This window comes from Lemur catta, chromosome 7 (assembly GCF_020740605.2).
Source record: "Lemur catta isolate mLemCat1 chromosome 7, mLemCat1.pri, whole genome shotgun sequence".
In the NCBI taxonomy this organism is placed as follows: domain Eukaryota; kingdom Metazoa; phylum Chordata; class Mammalia; order Primates; family Lemuridae; genus Lemur; species Lemur catta.
The window spans coordinates 62545442-62567488 of NC_059134.1; the positions used below are offsets into that span (position 1 = coordinate 62545442).

Consider the following 22047-nt stretch of genomic DNA (forward strand, 5'->3'; position numbering starts at 1 on the left):
CCCTCTGTGACTATCCCGATTTCTTCTTTCTAAGCAGGCAGGGCAAGGGGACCTTGGGAGCAAGATCATAACTGAGGTGCAGGGCAATGGGGGTGATGGGCATGGTGTAGGCACAGGAAGGCACACAGCAGTGCAGACAGACTTTATTAGTGATATCAGTACAGCAGAGATGCCCACAGACCAGAGAGGAAGGGACCCATGACTAGACCAGTCCCCTCCTTCTGTCCCTGCTGGGCCCTAGGAGGATGGGGCCTGGCCTGGACCAGTTCCTCCTGCTCCACCTGAAACACATGGGGATGGAGAGCCCGGGGCTGGCCTTGCTTCCTGCTCTTCTTGTCACCACTCCAGTGTTACCACTTTCCTTGAAGGGATTAGATTTCTCCCTCTCCAGCCCCTAGGCAGGGAACCCCAGCTACTGGGGAGGGGCAGCTTTGGGGGGGCCCTGAGGCCTAGGAATAGCCTCTAGGGCCCCTCCCTGCCCCACACCCTTTAGTTCCCTGGGGCTCGATACAAGCAGGTGGAGGGAGGATGGGGGCTTCTTCATGGGGTATGGGCCCCCAACCGTTTGGGCTTAAGAGAGCCCCACAGCGACTGAACACCCCTGCGGACAGTCCAGCCTACACGCCGGGCAACAGACTCAGCAGGGGGTGCTGGGAGGCAGGAGGTGGAGGCCTGTGAGCGGGCATCCAGACACTTCTGGTAGCGAAGCTGCAGAGAGGCAGGTGGCACAGTCACTCTCCAGCCTGCCCCATGTGGGGCACACCACCACCCCACCACCCTGTGGGCTTACCATGCACGCAGCCTGCACGGCCTCTGAGAGGCTGGCAGCATTGGGCTCGCACCAGAACATGTGGCAGCAGAAGGAGGCTGGGCCGGCAGCCATGATGAATGCAAACGTGTGGACATCTCTGCCCACAGCCAGGAAGGAGAGGAAGCGCACCCGACATTCCCCCAGCACTGCCTCTGTCTGGAGGAGGGAACTCAGTAAGCAGGAATACCCTCTGGCCCCCTGTGTTCTGCTGAGGCACATCCAACCTATTGGCAGCTCCTCCCCTCACCCCCACTCCCCTCCCCTCCATGGCAAGGCACAGCTGTGCCTTCCCATACCCCAGCTCTTTACCTGCTGGTGCAAGATGGTAAGGGTAGCAGGGGCCACGCTGACGTGACTTGGGGTCCACTGCTCACGGCTGCTGGAGGACAGGACTGACTCCAGGGCCCCATTAATGACGTCCACCCCTAGAAGATATGGACATAACGTGACACCACTGAGGATAGGGAAAAGCTACCCTAGCTGTACCCTAGACCTTCCAGTTCTGCTCAGTCAAACCCAGGGCCTTCGCTCATCCCTACTTCACCAGCCTACAGGACTGAGGATGATGCTACCCAGGTCGCCCTTCCTTGGGGCTCTCCTCCTTGGATTCAGTGACTTGACACTTCGCTGCTTTTTTTCTGTCTTGAATCCTAGGCTTGGTCTTCTTCACTGCCTCTGCCTCTTCCTCCAGCCTCCTAAGCTGACTGACCCCTCAAAGTTCTGACCTCCCCAAATCTTGTGCTCATCACATTCAGACACCACACTGCTTCATGCCACAACAATGACTCCCAAATCAACCCCTACAGGCTAGTCCTCTCCCAAGACCCCAATTTTTTTTTAAAGATATCTACTTGCACTCTGCTAAGTTATTACAGCTTATCATCTCATTTGTGCCTGAACAATCTCACAATAGATTATTTAGTTGCCATTTTAAAGATAAGCAAACTGAAGCTTAGAGAGATCAGGCAATATGCTGTAGGCTACACTGAGAAATGGGGATCTGAACTCAGGCAGTCTGATTCCAGAGCCTGGGTTCTTAGCTATGCCTTTCTGCTACCTCCTCTATACTCCTAGTTTTTGGAACTATTAAAGAAGGGCTTTCAAAATCTTAATTCTAACCAAGAATGTCTATAAATGTGCTCCAGGGCCAAGGAACCCAAGGTTCCTGACTTTTAGATCAATCAACTTTCCCTTATAACACAAGTCTCCTCCACCTTGAACTGCTGTTAAACATTCTGCTCATGCATCCCACTTTTGCTTGCACTCAGCAGCAAACCAAGACAGAAGCATATGGCATGGCAAGGCATGGGTTCTAGTCCCTGCTCTGCTCACGAACTGGCTGTGTCACCTACTGTGTCTTCACACAGTGCCAGCGCAAAAGGCATATGCCTCGATGGTCCACTCCCGGACCCTCTACCCCTTCCAGTGCCTCTCAGCTCCCACGAGAAGCAGACCATGTGGACCTTTTGTGGACAGAGGACAAAGCAGAAGACAAATGTCTTCCTTGAAAGTCCTCTCCCATTTTGGCCTTGCTTATCTTACCTCTGGCTGGATCAAGGCCAAACTCCTCTCCCAGGCATGCAAGTCCTCCAAAAACTGGCCTCATCTGAGCTGTCAAGACTCATATTTTATTGCTCCCTGAGCTTCAAATGATTTTTGTAGCATTTATTAACATCTAATCTTGGCAAATGGCCTGCTAGGCAGATGGGGAATACAAAACAAGAGAAGAGGATGCCCTCGAGGGACACAGACTGCAGCTGAGGGAAAAGCCTCTGTCTGGAGTGCCCCGTAGCCCCCCCTTCCCGACTGTCTGAGAAACTCTGGATTCTCATCCTTCAGGGCTCCAGGGCTCCACTCAAGTCCTGCCTGGGAAGCCTTCCTGCTGCAGGGCAGGGAGCGGACAACTCTGAGACAACTCTTGCCACAGTATCTTGTAACTGCTGACAAACCTTTATCCGCACTGGGCTGCGGCCATCTCAAGAACAGAGACCAAGTTTAATTCATCCCTATGTCCGAAGTCCTAACACGGGGTTTACCTGCTGAAGGAACTTCAGACACATGAGCAAGTCACCCTCAAGGCAGCATGGGCAAATGCACCCAAACTAATAAAACCAAATGACAAGGAGTCCACAGAAAGATGACAACACAGGCAGGAGTGGATGGGCCAGGTTAGATTGCTGAGAGCTTCAAAAGCAAGGCAGAGGGGTGTGATGTTTATGACATTTAGGCCAGGGCAATGGGAAGTTCAATGCTCATCGGTGTGGGAGGGACATCAAAGTCAAACTTCTGAATAGATGAGGCTGTGGGGGTGGAGTCCGACTTCAGTGTCTTGGGAGGTTTCACAGAGAAGCAGCAAAAGCAGTAGAACAACATGCTCTGGAAACAGGCTGTTAGAAAGGCTGTCAGATTTGGTGACAACCCAGGACTGAGAACTATACCCTGACCTCTAGCCTCACACTCCCAATCCCCTTATCCTGCTGTGCCTTTTTTTTTTTTTTCATGTCAATTGTTGCCTTCTAACACACCAGCTTACTTATTTTATTGTCTGTCTCTCCTTGCTAGAATGTAAACTACATGAAGGCAGGGATCTTTGTCAGTTTTGTTCACTAATGTATGCCAAGAACCTGGAGTAGTGCCTGGCACAAATCCGGCACTCAATCATTTGTTGAATGAATGAATGATTGATGAATGAATACTGCAGCTTCAGGAGGAGCCGCTGTTAAGAAAGGTTAAAAAGGGCACATAAGATAACTCAAACAGGGCAGACCCATGGAGCTGATGGGGTAGTCAGGGCCGCAGGCAGCTGATCTGGCACAGTGAGGACCTGTGTAAGGTGGCGGATGGAAAGGGGCAGATAGGGGAGTATGAGTAACAACTAGAAGAGCCAACAAGGGTTTAGAAGTTCAGAGTGAGAAGGAGGAGGGAACAAAAGCAAAGTTGTGGGGGTCAGCCAAGCCTCCCTTCTCTCCCCGAGCATGTTTTTCTCACTTCCAGCTCCAAGACTTTGGTGGCACTATCGAACCCAACTGGAATACCCACTCCTCTCTGCAAATTTGAGCCTTCCTTCAAAACCCCAGTTCAATCTCCAATTTTCTAAGAAGCGCTCTCTCTTTGAATATAATATTTATGTCATTAAAATCAGCATGTTATGAGGGAAAGAGAAGAGGATTGAAGATGACCAGGGTTTGACCCCTAGGTCGACATTTCCTGGCCATGTCATCTGAAGCAAGTCTCATTCATTCACTAGTTTGTTTCTTCATTCACCAAACATTTCTTGAGCTCTTCCTAAATGTCTTTTGACATAATACCCAAACACTCCTTGAAGCAAGCAGTCCTTTTCCTTCCTCCCACTGCTCTCCGGCTCTCACCGTCCTTGGCAATTTCACCCCCTCCCATCCATTAAATTTTGGAGGGCCTCAAGGCTAGGCCTACCCTCATTTTCCTTCTCACTTCAGGCTGCCCACACTTTCCAGGGTCAGGAGTCACGCTACTTCACACCCATGGCTTTGATTACCTCTGTAACCCAATGATACCCACACTTCTATCTCTAGCCCAGATTTCTCCTCTCAGCTTCAGACCTGCAAATCCAGCTGCCAACTTGACTTTCCCACTCAGTTTTCCCAAAGGCACCTCAAATTCAGCAAATTCAGCATGTCCAAAACTGAACTCACAATCTCTGCACGAAAACTGGCCTCTTCCAGCATTTGCCACCTTTGGAGAATGGCACCACCACCCAGCAGCCCTAAAAGCTAGGAACCCAGGAGTCATCCTTAATGCCTCCTTCCTCACCTCACATTCAACCTATCACCAAGACCTATTGACTTTAATCATCTAATCCTCTCTTGAACTCACATACTCCTCTTCAGCTCCACCATTGTCCAAGATACTCTCATTACTGGTCACGCTACTAGAGATCCTCCTCACTGAGCTCCCCACATCCACCTCCACCCGCTTAACATCCTCCTCCACGGTATAGCCAAAGTGAGCTTTACAAAATTCAAATCTGATTAAGTCAAATACACTCCTAAAGACCCTCTGATAGCTCCTTGCTGCCCCTCGGATGAAGAACACATCATTAACGTAGCCTATGAGGTTCCTGAAAGTCTGACCATTGACCAGATCTTAGCCTCATCTTGCACCACTGGCCTTCCCTCTGCCAAAGTACCAAAGTGCCTCCCACTACGACCTCACACACACTGTTCACTCTGCCTGGAATGATCTTTCCCAGTCCTGCCTCTGCCTCCACCCCACTTTACCACATTCGTTTCTGTTCATTATTTTTTTCACCTTAGTTCAAATGTCACTTTCACAGGGATGTCTTTTCTGACCACCCAGACCAGATGTTCCTCTTTTACATCTTACTACTTTCTTTCAGTGAATCACTCAGTTTATAATTATAGATTTATTTGTGTGATTATGTGATTAATTTCCTGTTTTTTCCTACTGTAACCTCTATGAAAGCAGGACTGTGGCCATTGTTCTTCTAGTGCCTAGCACAGGTCCTGGCACACGGTAGGCTTCAAAGGTTATTTGTTAAGTGAATGAACAAATCAATAATTACTACAAAATGCTAGTAATATAACAGCTAACCAGATAGTCTCTACCCTTGTTTCCTTATCTATAAACAGGTGTTATCATAATCCCAACCTCATTAGATTATCAAGAACTAAATGACATAATAAAAAGAAATGCTTTGCGACAATACAGCATGTGACAATTATGCTCACTGCTTCCTTCTCTAGACGCTCCCAGCCCACAGCTGGTGCTGTGATACTGAACCCAGCTCCAAGCTGCTGCCTGGTGTCTCCAGTCATCCAACACCTGCCTCCCAACCCAACCAGAGCTTTTCCGGGGGATGCAGGAGTGTCTCCCTCTGTGCCTGGTTCAGCACCAGTCACGTGGCTGACACTCAGTACAGGCGTGCTGACTGCTGTTATAGACAGGACACAGAGTGCAGTTGGGACAAAGGTATAGAAAGGTGGGGTGCATTTTGAAAGACAGGGAGACACCAAGTATGAGGAAAGTCTGGTAGAGGAAGCACTGGAAGGCAGAGGGTGAGGGCAGAGCTTTGGGATCGAGGTGGCGGTCCCTGGGTAAAGAGCACACATACCAACAGGTTTAGCAACAGGCACATTCCCCAGGTAATAGACTTGGAACTTCTGTACCAACTCATTCTTAGGTGCTGGGAATTCCACTGTGGGAAAGAAGAGGAGGGTCAATTGTGGTGGCAGACCTTGCTCACTCCCAGTCCCCACCAGCAGGGCATAAGCTGGACACTTGCCCAGCCAAGGTGCCACCTCCTTCCTTCCCCCGGCTTCCCTTTAACCGAAGTCCTCCACTTATTTGAGTATTCAGTCTCCACGTGTTCATTTTTCTATCATATCTGTCCAGGAGCTTGTGCCTCTTCTTGGGTCGCCCATTGCTGCTAACAAAGTTGGGCTGGCCCTGGTGGAGTTTTGACACTGACCTTGGAAAGGGACATCCACGAGTTTAGAGTGGTCCAGAGAGAGTCCATTTACCAAGCAGCGGGCATTGCGCCGTTCAGCCATGATCTGAGGAAGGCAGGAATGGAGAGAGGGGTGAGGGAGGATCTATTAGAGCCTAATCACCCTGGAGCCCGCCACCCACACTCAGTTACCCCACCCACACCCTTGTAGAGCAAAGGTGCAGACAGTCCGGGGAGCAGAGGGGGCCGTGCCTTGGAGCAGATCTCATGCAGGCTGGTGGCGATGTTCTTGGCGGGTGCCTCACAGCGGAACACGTGGCACTTGAGCATCTGGGTCAGCTTATCTCGAGCTACGTAGGCAAAGTCCCTGTTGGGGGAGGGGGACCTCAGTGTCTCCCAGCGCCACCCAGTGCCGAGCCTGGCCCCCACCCCACCCACATCCTCCCGGCCCATCACAGCTCCTCCAAGGCTTCTGCCCCCAGATGGTGTCCTGTAGGCGCTGCCTTCCGGAGGGAGGGTGGACAAGCAGGCATGCTGAGGTGGCGGTAATGGTTGAGCACAGCAGGGAGTGGGGGCAGGGCAAAAGAGGGGAGCTTGGGTGCTTGGAGGCATCTGGTCCAGGTGTGGGAGGGGCACGCTCAAGCCAAACAGGCATAATACCTCTCTCTGGGTCCGGCAGCACAAGAGAGGTAAAGAACAGGGTTAGAGAGGAGGGCTCTGACTACGGATGAGCCCCCAGCCCCGAATCCCAGGCCCTGCTCCCACCTTCCACTGTCCCGCCCGACGCCCCACACGCGGATGCTGAGGATGGGCTGGGCATGCAGCAGTGCCTGGCTCTGTGGCTCCACCAGCTTCAGCGTCTCGTCCTCCAGCTGTAGCAGCAGATCCTTTCCCTGCAGGCCCGGGAGCAGGCTCTCAGTGGCACCCCAGCTGACAAGGCAGCTGATCTCCCCCACCTCCAGCTCAGGGGACACTAACCACTGCTCTGGGACCCCTGCTCTAGCATCAGACCACTCCCCCGTGGGCCTCACCCTAGTCAAGGTTGCATGTCATCTCTCACTTGACTCCTTTCATCATCCTCGTCGCTGTTGGGCTGCCATCGCCCAAGGTCCCAGAGTCATTCATCCATCCCACAGGGCTGCCCCTCGGGGTGGGCCCACACCCCTCGCCCCCAGCCCTCTCCTGGGCAGGTCAGATCTCCCATCTCTCCCGATCCCCTTCATGTTCCCAAGGCACCACCCTCCAGGCTCAGGCCCTCACCTCCCCCCAGCCCCCAGACATGGGGTCATGCAGATTGTTTTTGTGGTAGGAGAGCTGACGGATGCAATTGTTGACTGCCACACTGCTACGTCCAGGGGCCAGCTCCTCCTCGGTCATCTCCACCCAGCCTAGGGAACGCACGGCGAAACACTGCCAGACACAGAAGAGGGGCAGGAGGTAGGGGTCTGAGCTAAAACTGCAGGAGCCTCCAGCACAGGACACAGTCTTAGTCTGAACTAAGACTGAGAAGCTCCCCAAACAGAATGCGGTTAGGGAGAGGGAGATCCCAGAGAAAACCCCGATTAGTACAAGGAAACCAGGCCTAGAAGGGCTTCCAACCAGGCTGCTAGGCTGGTTGAGTTACAACTGAAGTGCCTCCAACTCAGACATACGGGCTCTGTGCCGAGAATGGAAGAACTCCTAACTCAGGAACTGGGAGTAACACTGAGACCAGAGGCATCCCCAGAGCACAACACAAGGGGCTGTCCTGCACACAGAGGGGCCCCAGCCTGCAGAACGGGTATTGGTCTTCAACAAACCTTGATCCCTGGGTTGACATTCCGTGGGGGAAGCTTCTCCTCCTCTTGGGGCAATGGCTCTGGGCTGAAGGCAGATGGTAACATTTGGTACAGGGCCCCCATACGCCGAGCTGTCCCCAGGCCCTTCCAAATAGATCCATCCCACTGCCAGCCCACTGCATCTGGTGACTCACCTGAGGCTCTGAGCTGGAAAGGGCAACGTCCCCTCCTCAGGGCCCTTCAGTCCCAACTCCATCGGGGCTTCCTCACTGGGTTCATCCTTGGGAAGGGCATTGAGGAATCAGGATCAAAATGATGCCCCTTCTCCAGCTACTCCCATGGTAAAGCCAGGTCCCCTCACCCACCTTCCAGAACTCTCCATCCTCAAAGCCTTCTCCATGGGTGAAGCCTGTCCAGGTGAGCTAGGAGAAGGGATGGCAGCAGTGAGTGGATGGCTCATCCTGCTGTAGCAGCACACCCCCTCCACCCCTGGTCAAAAAACAACAGGCCTGGGAGCCTCACCTGGGACTCTTCTTGGGGGCTGCTCCCCTGTGAGGGGGAGGCCTGGCCAGGGGGCTCCCACTGGGTAGTTCCGGTCGGGATGTGCCAGTAGTAGGTCCCTGAGGTGTCCTGGACCCTCATCCATCCAGCCGGCAGGTCGGAATCCGTCTCGAAGGCGTTGGGGTTCCAGAAGGAATCTGTCAGGTGGGAGGCTTGGTGAGGGTCAGCCCCAACAAGCAGACAGCAGGTGCCTGTGCCCAATCCCCTCCCTGAGACCCCATGGTTCAGAAGAAGGGCTGGGGGAAGGGCTACAGCACAACATGCTTCCTGCTTCCTCCTCGAGCCTACAGTCTGGAGTCACCACATGGGGGGCCACCAGTAGGGGACACGGCTCAGGTCTCCTCCCGGGCCCTGCTACTGACTAATGTGGCCACATGTGGGGAAGAAGAAAGGCAGGGAGGAAAGAAGGAAGGGAGGGAGGGAGGTTGGGTGACCCCAATTAACCTCCTGATACATATCTACATCTCAGCATACACGAAGGTGAACACACCAGCTCCATACATGTGCACACAGACACACAACATATATAAGCCTTACCACACACCTGTGCAGCCACAAACACCAGGGTGTGCGATACACAGAAAATGCCAGCACAGATGGCAGGTAGCACCTGCAGGTGCACACGTGTGCCAGAGCAAACACACACTAAGTCCAGCCGTCCACTCATGCAGACAGCACAGAGGTATGTGCACATACAGCTGTATATACAGCCCCTGCCACACAGATGTGCAGATGCCACCCCACAATGACCCTGGACATATGTATGGGTACCACACATATAGGTGAACATACACTCAGACACATGACATACGTCAACCCCTGCCACATGTGTGCAGACACCACAGATATTCACACCTTGACCCTTGCCACACAGATGCAGGCAAACATGTCTTGTACATACACACCTACTGTACATCTGTGACATACACCCTTGTCTGCCGGCAAAGCCACACCACCCCATCCCTGTGACCCACTCTGCTCTCCCTGCCAGCCCCGCCCCACATCATGCCAAGCCTCACCTGGGCTGCTGTCCTGCAGGATGATGGCCAGGAAAAAGTCCTGGGAGAACATGGCGCTCATTCTCAGCCCCTCCTGCCTCCACCCTCCCTCCTCACAGCCCCTACAGCCCAGCCAGCTGGGCTTACAGCCTGGTACTGGGCTGCAGAGAAAAGCTCATCCCGCCCCCTTCTCACCAGGGCAGAGCGTCTGCCAGGCAAGATCCTCCCCCGCCTGGAGCTCCCTAGGGAGGGGCCAGGACCACCAAGCTGGGGAACCTCCTCGGGGTGGGATGGGAGGAGAAAGGGGGTGCTCATGAGACCCCAGCCCCTCCTGTTCATACCTCTTCTTCTTCACCCTGGCTCCCCTCCCCCAATCCTGAACCTCCATCCCACCCTCCAGAGGTCACGTTAGTGTTACAGTCAAGCCCAGTCTTAGGGACACGAGGAGGAGACTCAGCCCCTGGGAATACCCCAGCCGCGTGGGGCCCTGCCTAGCCTACAGCTCTCAGCATAAACAGGGTGTGGCTTCAGGGCCTTCAGGGATCCCTCCCCTGCCCAGAACCTGCCCAACAGTTTGAACCCAAGGGTGGGCCCTGAGGGCCTGGGCCCCAGCAAGCTTGAGGCTGGGCTTGGGGCTTGCCAGCACCACCCCCCCTCACCTGCCAGGGCCCAGCTAGGCTGCAGCGTCTCCTCGGCAACCGCAGCACCAGGACCGGCTGGGAGCGCCCAGGCTGCTGACGTGCTTCCCGTTGCCAGGGAAACCAGGAATCCTGACTGGTCCAAGAAGCAGCACTGAGGGACAGGCAGTCCCAAGACCCAGGCTGCTGGGCAACCAGACACAGAGGGGCTGGGAGTGGGCGTGGTCACACCAAGGTGGCTGCACACCTGCTGTGAGAGTTATTCAGGCAAGGTCCCTCACCGGGCTCTGCTTCCAAATGAGGTGGGCCCGCAGACACCCAATGGGGAGGAGCGCTTCCTGCCCATCCACCTTCTAGGCAGTCATCACTGCCTCTCCTACCACCCGCCCCCACCTCAGACCCTTAGGTAAGGTCTCCAGTGGGCTGGCTGAGGCTCAGGGAATCCCTGCTTTTCCCCAGAGACCCTCCATTGGTTTCAGGGCTCTCCTGCCCAAACCTTCCAGGAACACCACACCCAGGGCCTCCGTGCCCTCCACAGCCACAGCCTGCTTCATGAGGGTCAGACACTTTTGGAATCTGGGGACCAGTCCACCATCTCCTGACTGAGTCACACTCACTAATCCATCTGCCGTCCCTGTCGGCCTGTACTTCAAAGAGCTTCATCCTTCCGACCTGTCGTGGAGGGGCAGTTTCTCCCCCCTTGACCATCTGGGAGGCCCGTCTGGAGCTTGGCACATCTCCCCTCAAGCACAGCCCGCCTGGGCCTTTGCTTCCACACGCATGCACTTATTCCGGAACATACACCTTCACTCCCGCACTGATTCCTGCAGGCATGCACGCATGAAATGCTCATGTATCATTCCTTCATTCATTCATTCATCTATGAATGCCTTGGCGGCTAAGCTAGGCGTACTCATTGGCTGAGGCATCAGTGATTCACTTAATGCTCTCCACCCACGGCACCACCACAGTCCAGGCTACTAGCATTTTTCTACCTGGATCACTGCAACAGCATCTTAACCGGTCTCTCTCTTCCTGTCTAGTCTCCTGCAATCTGGGCTGCACACTACAGCCCAAATGATTCTTCTGAGATGCTAAACTAATCACGTTACTGTCCAGTTTAATCCTCTTAATTGTTTTCTCATTGCCCTTAGGATAAAATCCAAATTCCTCCCCAGGTTTTATGTACTGTCATGAACCTCCAACTGTCTGCCTCTCAGCTATCTCTGGCCACTCCCCACCCCCCTTCTCTCTTCTCTCTCCTCTCTCTCTCTTTCTCTCCCCCCACCCTCTCTAGGCTTGGGACATATCCCTTATCCCTGCCCAGCCCAGCCTCCCCTAGATCTTCACCTGGCTATCACCCACTCCTCCTTCAGACATCAGTATATAGGTCATTTCTCAAAACTGACGCACCGCCCTGTCCCCCACCACACACACAGGCAGGGTCAGGGACCCCTCCTGCACCTCCCCCTGCCTCACAGCTCATTGCAATGATCATAACCACCTGTTTCTTTCTCTGTCTCCTCACCAGGCTGTGAGGGCCACGGGGTTAAGAACATCTTTCCCCCATAGTATACATCTCCGGCATTTAGGACAAGTCCTGGTACAGAGTAGTAAAGTTCATTCATTCATCATTCATTCATTTAATTCACACATTCACACATTTATGCATGCAATCAAGAACTTGTGGAGATCCTAGGATAGGGAGGAGAAAATAATTTTTTCTCAATTCTAGCCTCATTCCCACAGGAGCTCAAACCTCCTCTATGGCCCTCATGGTCATAGGAACACAGTCACAAAAGAGTAAGCAGTCACTTGGCCCCTCCCCCAGGCTGGCCCCACATCTCTACCCTCAGTGCACATGGTCTCCACCAGTGCATGATCTTTGAGAATCCTCTTGCCACTCCTAAGCCCTTGCTAAGGTCACTGTCTGTGTCGAGCATACCACTCCCAGTTCTTCAGCAGTTCTGTCCTCCTACTCCCAGAATTAGGTGCAGCCACCACAGTGACCACCCAGGGGCCACTGAGCAACCAGACCTCTATCTGGCTGCTGACTCACACCCCTGAGGGCTGCAAACTAGCAACCTGCAACCTACAGACTGATGCAAGCCTCAGACAGATTTTACGTGGCCTGTACAATGCTTTTAAAAAAACAGAATCAGTTGCTAAAGTTTAGAAATTAAGGTATTTGACATCAATACCTAGTTTTCAGTTTCCCTTGAACTGACTCCCCTGAGACTACATTTTCCCCAACCCTGACCTCAAAAATAACCAGCTGGAGTGGAATAGGGGCTGTTCCCTTTAAAGGGAGTCAAGGCAATGACCACAAAAGGCCACTAATGGCACAAGAGCGTAATCAGACTTCGTCTTTGATAGCAGTATTCAATACCACCTACAAGCTCTTGCAAAAACAAAACACAAAAACCCTCAAATCTGAATCTGACCACGGCTCTAGAACTAACTACCAATTTATTGGAAATCCTAGGAAGTGGAACATGTTAAAGATCACTATAGGGAGAGAGTCTGAAAAATTCTAGACCATGGAAAACCTAGGACAAACATGATTCTTCAATTAAAAAAAAAAATGCAAGCAAAAAAAAATAAAGAGAAAGAGTTGGAGGGGGAACTTATAGATTAAAAGAAACTTTAAGTAAAAGACATATCAACCACAGACCTATTTGGATACTGATTCACACACACAAACTTTTAAAAAATGTACACATTGACTGGATATTTGATGATATTAAGGAATTATTGTTAACTTTTTGTAGGTACAATAATGGTATTGTGGTGTTTTTTGTTTTGTTTTGTTTTAAAGAGCTTTATCTTTTAGAAATGCATATATAAACATTTACAGATGAAAGTATGTGCCTGAAAATAACCTAGGCTGGGGCCCAGGGGTGGGTGAGGGCGTACATGCAGCAAGATCAGCTTTGTATTGACAATTGCTGAAACTGTGTCATGGGTAAATCAGGCTCATCATTCTGTTCTCTCTACTTTTGTAACGTTTGATAACGCTCATAGGAAGCTTTTTGAAAGGGGACGGTGTGCAGCCCCAGGCTCATCGGAACCCTGTGCTCCCTACAAAGTTCCACAGTTTAGGGTCTGGCTATGGTGTCTTTGACCTGGTGAAGATGGGAGGCTTTCCTGATCTTTACTTACACTTCCAGGAACTCCGGGGCTGTGGCCACAGCCCGTTATCTTTGCCCTTTGCTCTCCAGCTCTGTCTTTAGTTCTACATGACATTAGCAAATGTGGAGACTCAACTTATTTAAATGAGACACATTGAATGACCAGTCCTTGGAATCCTAACATCCATTCTCCTCCCACCCCAAAGAAGCATATGTTTCTTTTTTCTTTGTTTTCTAACTTTTAGTCAATATCCCATTCCTGACAAAACTGTACCCTTGCCAGTGTGGTGCCCTGCACGGGGCATGCTGAGCGTAAGCACATGACATCCCCAGTTTTTCCAAGTAGCTTCCCTGGCTGGTGGGAAGGTGCTGGCTGCTCCCTCCAGACCCGGCCTGTTAAAACAGGGCAGACTGTCCCAAGTGCACCTCAGTGCATCGTGCTGTGTGCACTGGTGGCAGTGTAACTCGGGGGACAAGAGCTCGAGCCTTGGCTCGGATCTAGTTTAGACCTCAGTTCTCTTGTGATCTCAGACTGTCTGTGACCTTGAGAAAGCTACTAAACCTCCCAGGTCTCTTTTCTGTCATCTGTAATATGGACATAGTAACAGCATCGACCTCACTGCATTATTGTGAGGATTAAATCCAAAAATGCTGACTGAGCAGAGGGCCCGTTACCTAGTAAGTGCCCAATAAACGAGTCCACATACAACCATGAGGGCATCTACGAGGGACAGATCCACCCGTCAGGGCATGCATGCTGGGAGACCCACCAGACTGCCCAAGCACTCGAATGAGAAGGCCTGGGCGTGGCCTGCTATGGACTGAGGACACACGTAGCTCTGCAGCTCCTATCAGGCTGGTGCTGGCCTCTGTGTGGAGGGGCCTGACCTCTGCCCTCATGCCCTCCCACACGCCCATGACAAGCTCCACCAGGTACCTGTGTCCTCCGGGGAGCCATAGGAGGGGCTGCCCTGGGATAAGGTAGCCCAGCTTGAGTCCTCGTCACTGGCTGCACTGTTCCGCATGCCAAACAGGAGGCTGGCACTCTTGCTGTGTTCCCGGGGGCCATCTGTGAGGGCCTGGGGCCCCGGGGGGACCTCCACACTCTCCAGGGGCTCTGGCAGCCCTGGGGGAGAAGACAAGTCCTCCTCCTCATCATCATCCTCATCCTCATCATCCTCTTCGGCCTCCCCTGCCGCCTTCTCCTGGCCATCGTCTGGCCCCTGCTCTTGGGTGCTGATGATTAGGCCGGGTCCTCGAAGGCCTCGGTTGGCGGCATTATGGGCTGAGAGCTCCAGCTCAGAGTACAGGTGTATCAGGCCTTTGGGGCCCAAGGACGCCATCTCAGGTTCCTGGCTGGCCTCCTCTGCCAGTGTCAAGGTCACGTTGCGATTCTGGTCACGGTGCGCCGTGGCGGCCCGCCGGAGCTGGTTCTGGCCCTCCTTTAGCCACTTGGCATTGGCGGGGCCTGGCTCAGGCCCCCCACCCTCCCCCATGGCGCTGCGCAGGTCCTTGGGTCCCACAGCTGTGGCCTGCAGCTTGGCGTTGAGCAGCTGGTTGTGGGCAGCGTGCAGGGGCAGGGGTAGGCTCAGCGCAGGGCCTCCGTGGCTGTTGGCGTTAATGGCCGACTGGCTCAGTGACGATGGAACAGACATGGCCGTGACAGATCCTGCAGGGTAGGGAGCAGAGATGCTGTTGAGCCTCTGGGCCAGGACGGCAGCCTCCCTGCTTCTGCCCCAGGGCTATGACCTGCATCTCCTCATCTCCCCATGAGCTATTTTCCTGTGAGAATGACAGGACTCAACTTCTGTCCCAGCATCATCACCCCCATCACAGCCGGCCCCATCCCCAAATCCCCAGCTCTGAGGTTTCTGGGATGGCACAGCTGGCGCCTGCTTTGCCCTCACTCCCACCAGCAGAGCCTCCGCACAATGGCTCTCTGTGCGTCCCCACCCCCAGCTCATCCAACTGGGGCGTACTGTGCCAGGGACACGGCTAGCATAGGACTGGCTCATGAGTTTTGGACACTGGATACCAACCGCCCGTTTCCTCCTGCCACACTGCCTTCCCTGAGCCCCGCCACTGTGAGCCCCCTAGACTGTGTCCCTCTCATCGTAAATCACTGAACTCAACCAGCCCCTAAGCCCACCCTACACAACTGAGAGGACAGGAGGGAATGAGCTATAGAACCAGCCCCTCAGGGCATGGCACCAGGAAGGCAGGTCCCAGAGGAAGGGCCCTCGGCTCCAGTTCATGGCTCCTTTGGCCAGCGGAAGCTACATTTGGTGATGATTTCTATGAAGCCACTCCCCTCGGGTACCAGTCCCCCTGCCAGCCCTCACAAGGCCCCATCCTGGGTCACTGCAGGAACCTTTGATCTGGACCCTCCCGCCCTTCAGGTCTTTGCCCAAATGTCCCCTCCTCAGTGAGGCCTTCCCTGAACACCCATTTTAAAATTGCAGGCTACCGCAGCCCCTCCTCAGCAATCCCCGAACTCTTCCCTAGCACCTATCATCATCTGACAAGCTCATCTATTATTTACTTTGTCTAATTATTGTCTCCTCATTTATAATTTCCACGTTAGTGAAGATTTTGCCCTTTTTTTCCATACAGCATGCCCAGTGCCTGGCATAGTCCTGGCACAGAGCAGGAACTCAACAAATATTGATGAATGAATGTATGACTCTTCCCCGTCCTCTCCCCACCCGCATCTCCTCCGGGCCCCATCTGGCATCTCCTCTGCCAGCATCAGAATGCACTGGTTATAGTACTGTGCGTGGCTCATGGCACCCTGACCAAGCGCCAGCTGCCCTCCAGGTATGAGGATCTCCTGTTCCACGACGGCCCACCCCTCCTGACCCCTCGGGCTCCCTCCTCACAAGCCCTGTGTGGGTCACCTTCCCCACAGTGATGTGAGCCCCTCTTACCCTTCCAGCCCACACCAAGGGATTACTCTCAGGCCCACCCCATCTTCCCCACTCTCCCTGACCTTCCACCGCTCTGCTGCACGCATATTGAGCCCCACAGAGACCTCTCCCTCAGATAGCCCTCCTGTATCACTCTCTCCTTCCTGATATCTCAGAGTTCTCTCTTCCTTCCTGCCAGGCCCTTCCCCACCCCTCACAATTCTCCCTCACTGATCGCCTCAAAGAACCCTGCAGTGCTTTTGTTCTGACTCCCACTGCACAGCCTTCTCCTGGAGAAAGTTCCCTGTCTCCCTGTTCCTCCTCTAAGGAATTCTTGCTCTCCCCGACTCCCCACTGCCCCAGTTCTCTGAGCACAGGTGCTACAGGCTGCCTGAGCAACCCCCCTACACCAGTCTCCTTAGGGGTGGCGTGTGGTCCTGAGGCAGGAGCCACAGCTCACCTCTCTGTTGTTTCTAGCTCCTCAGACCCAAGCACAACGCTATGCGTACATCTGTAAAGTGAAAAAGGTTTCTGTCCACGTGTCTGCCCCACGTGTAATTGCTGGTCTGCGCAGTGTGGCTCCACCTGGCCAGTGAGAACACTCATGGTCACTGGCATAAATGAAGACAAAATAGACAGCTCTGCCTCCACCCAGAACCACAGTAATCTTCCAAAAATGGAAACCAGATTGTGTCACTCTGGTTCAAAAAATTAGAGGGCTCACTGCTGCCTTTAGGATAATGTCTGAGCTCATTAGCAGAACATCCACAAGACCCCTGAAGCTGACCCCTGTGACCTCTCAGGCCTCCTCCCACTTCCCACCTCCTTCATACCTTCTGCTCCAGCCACATGCACGTGCAGTGTGGCATATTCTGGAACACATCACACACTTTAACAGCCCTGGCTCTTTGTTTACACTGCTCCCTCGGCCTGGAATTCTGTCTCCCTTTGTGCGAACCCCTGCTTGTGTTTCAAAACTAGGCTCAGTGGCCACAGCTCTTAAGCAGTCTTTCCTGTTCTCTCTCTCCTTTGTGTCTCACAGTACCTAGTACCACATTCTATCAGAACATCTGAGACCATGACTTATTTAATTTCGCATTCCCATTTCCAAGAAGAGCGCGCTGTGTGCCTGCCACGGAGTAGGCCGCCGTGTGGAAGGAAAGGAAGGATGGAGGGGACAGACATGGGGTGGGAGGAACCAGGAACTAGGAATCTCGGAACTGGCCGGGAATAGATACTAAGGCTGTGTGGCCCCGTGGGCTGGGCATGGGCAAAGGGAGTGTTAGGGAGGGTGCTGGAGAATGAAGCGTCCCTGAGAGGGAAGCAAGATGGGGCAGGAGTGTTGGAAAGGTGAGGGCTTAGTTCTAGGAAGAGGAAGGGAGGGAGTTAAGCTAAACCAACATCCTGGCTCAGAGACTGTTCAACAGTGGCATATCCATGAGTCTCAGGAGGTGGAAGACCCCAGGACTTTGCCACGCTCAGAGGAACTTAGGCGTGGTGAGCCCTCCTCTGAAGCAGTGGTGTATGGAGCCAGGTTTCTCAGAGGTCAGGCTGGGACCAACCTCCTTAGCACTGGGAGGCGTGCCCTGAGAATGGCATACACACTGTGAGGCTGGAACAGGGAAGAGCCAGGCTGACTTCAGGGCTGCCCTGCCAATCTGGTCACTAGGGCAGAAAGTACTCGGGGAGGAATGGGGAAGTTCTGCTGTAAGTGCTGAAGCCCGAGCATGGAGCTGGAAGAAGTGTGGTCTCCATCACCTCACTTTCTGAGGTCAAAAAGATGACCACCTGCCCAATTTCTTCAAGAAGGAGTACCATCCAATCTCTCCACTCTCACTGGGGTTATCCCTACCTGGAGCATCTCAAAGGATGCCAAGAGCCGAATGGGTTCTCACTCAAGGCAGGGAGCTGGGCAGGGCCTGCAAGGCAGGAAATGCTGCTAAGCCTGAAGAAGCTGATATCAGACCACAGGGTTAGGTGCTGAGTCTTGCTCAAAGTAAGGGGTCTTCTAATTTGACAGATTACTATATGCCAGGCACTGTGCTAGGCACAGGGGAGAGTGATGAATAATAAAGAAAGTGTTCTTCCCTTCAAGGAGCTCACAGGGGAAAACAGTCACTGAAGAACTCATTACTTTGCAGTGTCATGCCAATAGTGCCTGGCACCCATAAGCACTCCCTAATTTTTGAATGAATGGTTGAATATCATGATGGGGGAAGAACAGGGTATTTCAAGAGCCTGGAGATTACCGTAGCCCAGAATTAGTGAAGGCCTGCCTGAGAATGGAGCAGAACTCTCCTTGGACCACTCCTCTCACGGAGTGATCTCCCCCCAATTCACAGAGGAAAGGGAAGGCATCAGTTGGAGAAACACTCTCAAATATACAAACCTAGTAACTTCAGCACCTAGCTTTTTCTCTCCTTCTTCCTAAAACCAATTGCTTCACCTAAAATTTCGATCCCTCCTGACATGCCTTTTTAGGAATTTTACACCACTGTTAATCTACTTTCTCTTCTATGTCATCAACCCCTCCTTCTCAATAGGATACACTCCCAACTTGAAAACAAAACATTTCCTGACCTGACACTGTTCCAGAGCCACTCACTGCTCCATCTCTTTCCTCCCCCACACAGGCAAACTTCTTGAAAGAATTGTCTCTACTCCGTGTTGCCATTTCCTCACCTCCCACTCACTCCTCAACCCCTTCCAAACCAGCTTCTACTCCCAGCACGACTCAGTAACAGCTCCTACTGAGGTCAGCACAACCCCTGTGTCATTTAACCCAGCAGACTCTTACAGTCTTCCTCTTGTTTGTCCTCTCAGCAGCATCTGACCCCATGAATCTCTCATCCACTTTCACCCAGGGCTTCCACACTCTATATTTCCCGTTTTTTTCCCTACCCTTCTGGTTACTGTTTGTTGGCTTCTTCGACTCCTTTGCCGGCTCATCTTCCTCTACCGGCCATTACATGCTGGAGTTTCTCACGGCCTATTCTTATGCCCTTTTCTCCTTCTCATCCTATATTCAATATAGGTGTTCATTCATGCCCACAGCTTCAGTTACTACATATACACTGATGATTTCCAAATTTACGTCTGCCTTTCAGACCCCTCATCTGAGGTCCGAACATGTACCTTCAACTTTCTATTCCACATCTGCACATGCGTGCCTCCAAGGCCTCTGAAACTAATATGCCCACTTGCATTTCTCACTCCCACCCCCTAACTGGTCCTCTTTCAGGATCCTGGCTTGTGGAATGATATGACTACTCATCCTGTTGTGTACGTCCTTCTCCCTCATTCCCAATATTCAGTCCATCCCCAGGTACCAATCATTTTTTCTCCAAGAAAATTTCTGGACTTCATCTACTCTCCACATCCATTACCATCAGCAATTGACACCAAGGACAAAGACCTTAAGACCAAAATTGTTAACACAGCCTAAACTGCCCCACTCAGTCTGGCCCTGCCTTGCTCTCTCTGTCCTCAGCTTCAGTCACTCTGCCCTTCATCCTCAGTGGCCTTCTTTTGATTCCTCGAAAACATCATGCGCTCCCCCTACAAAGTGTTATTTTCCTTCTGCCCAGGACCTTCTTCCCTTGCTCTCTCAGCCTAATTAACTCCTATTCATCCTTCATATCTTACACCAAATGTCATATTTCCAGAGAAGCCATCCTTGACCCTCTCTCCCTATTCCCCAGACCAGTTTAGCTGTACCACACAGCTTTCCTTTGTGAAATTTATCACATTTTTTAGTGTTATTCTTATTAGATTTCCCTCCTAGATTGTCAGCTCTATGGGGACCCAGTATATTTTGATCCAAATTATATCTTCAATACCTAAAGTAGTGCCTGGTATACATTAGGGCTCAAATCATATTTGTTGAATGAGTCATCAGATGCTTTTTTTTACAGAGAGGGTCTCCCTCTGTCACCCAGACTAGAGTGCAGTGGTGCAATCAGAGCTCACTGCAGCCTCAAACTCCTAGGCTCAAATGATCTTCCTGCCTCAGCCTCCCAAGTAGCTAGAACTATAGGAGCATGCCACGACGCCTTGCTAATTTTTTTTTTTAGAGAGATGGGCTATTGCTATGATGCCCAGGCTGGTCTTGAACTCCTGGCCTGAAGCAATCCTCCAGACTTGGCCTCCCAAAGTGCTGGGATTACAGCTGTGAGCCACCATGCCCAGCCAGATAGATGCATTTTTTAAAGGATCATTCTGTGTGCTGTGTTGAGAATAGTTAAGGAGAGGTAGGCAAAAGAATGTGCTATTAGAGCAGGCAAGGAAAAAAGGGTGGTGGCCCAGATTAAGTTTGATGGCAGTAGGGATGGAGTGATACAAATAGATTTAAGAAATATTTAGGTAGTAGACATGACAGAACTTGGTGAAATTAGATGCAGAGGGTGAGAGAGAGAGGTTAATCTCAAATCTTGCCCAGGATTCCAGCTTGGGTAACTGACTGGAAAGTAGCCATTTCTGATATTTGAAGGAAGAATAGATTTGGAAGTAGGGTATAAAGGAAACCAGGGAAGGTAATTCAGTTTGGGATCTGTACATCGGGAATTCCTATTGGTCTTCCAAGGGGGATGTCAAGAGGACAGCTGGATATAAGTCTGGTTTTCAGGAAAGAAGTCTGGGCCAGATACAAAAATTGGGAAATCATTAGCATATATATGAAATTTGAAGCGTTGGGAGTGAATAAAATACCTGGGGAGAAAGAGCAGAATTGGAGAAGACAGCTCAGAACAGAACCAAGAGCTTCACCAGCATCTAAAGAGAGAATAAGGAGGAAGCAAATGAGATTGAGAGGGAGCAGACAATGCCCTAGGAGAGAAACCAGGAAAATGCTTCAAGGAGAGTGAATTGACATACACCACCGAATACTAATAAAAGGTAAAGGGGATAAAGGAAAGTGTCCATTGGAGTTTGTCACACCGAGGTCTCCGGTGACCTTGGTCTGGACAGTTCAGCGGGTGTCAGGAACAGAAGACGGAGTGGAGTGGTTTTAAGAATGAATGGGAAGTAAGGAAATGAAGACAGCAAGTGTAGACAAGGTTTTGACTTTGAAGGGTGGAGAGACCTAGGACTATAGCTGGAGGGGCTCAGAATGCAAGAGACACACAGGCAGATTCAAAATAGGTTCGGAATAACCTGCGAATTTGCTCTGGGAAAACTGCTCTTAATGAGTGCTAGGCCTCCCGCCGAGCTGGGGACACAGCCACCCCAGGGCACACCCCTCGGTCACTGAGGGCAAAAGAATGTAGCCTGACAGATCCCAGGCCTGGGACCCTTGCTGGCTTCTGTCCAGCCTGCCTTCCCACCCCACCTTGCATCCCTTCCCGGCCCTTGACCTCCCCTCCCCCATCCCCACCGCCCCTCGCCTTGCGTCCTCTACACTCGCCCCCTGGTCATCCCGGAGGGGAAGGAGGTAAAGATCAGGGGAGGGGGCGGTGCGAGGACCGAAGTGGACCCGGCGGGGGGGACAGAAGGGCGGTCTGACGGCGCGCGGTGGAAGGGCGGCCCGGGGATGGGGGGATGGGGCCTGGCTGGGGGACCCCAGCCCGTCGCGGGGAAGGGGCTGCAGAGTCCTCCCGCCGCTGGAGGTCGGGATCCAGCCACCGGGGCTGGGCCCGGGCAGGGACAGCTCCTACCTGCGCGGCGAGGCCCCAGGCCCAGATGGCGGAGGTGGCTCAGGCTGCGGGGCTCGGGCTCCGCCGCGGCTTCTCCATCACAACATCCCCCGCCCAGGAGCGCGCGGGCCGCGGGGCCGCGCCCCGA

At 52.7% G+C, this 22047-nt stretch overlaps 1 protein-coding gene across 2 annotated transcripts; it reads right to left on the reverse strand.

Moving 5' to 3' along the window:
- Window positions 1-127: 127 nt before the first annotated feature.
- On the reverse strand, window positions 128-22047 carry APBB1 (amyloid beta precursor protein binding family B member 1). Of its 2 annotated transcripts, XM_045557352.1 has the most exons (15): window positions 21921-22047; window positions 14301-15032; window positions 8558-8733; window positions 8401-8457; window positions 8230-8315; window positions 8057-8120; window positions 7518-7667; window positions 7023-7150; window positions 6918-6923; window positions 6510-6624; window positions 6279-6363; window positions 5922-6005; window positions 1121-1236; window positions 791-967; window positions 128-708 (listed from the first exon to the last, which is right to left on the reverse strand). In XM_045557352.1, the coding sequence occupies exons 2-15, from the start codon at window positions 15016-15018 to the stop codon at window positions 541-543; spliced, it is 2130 nt and encodes a 709-aa protein (XP_045413308.1). In that variant the 5' UTR covers window positions 15019-15032; window positions 21921-22047; the 3' UTR covers window positions 128-540. The 2 variants fall into 2 exon arrangements, with proteins under 2 accessions (XP_045413308.1, XP_045413309.1); XM_045557353.1 differs by lacking the exon at window positions 6918-6923 and having other exon boundaries at window positions 21921-22041.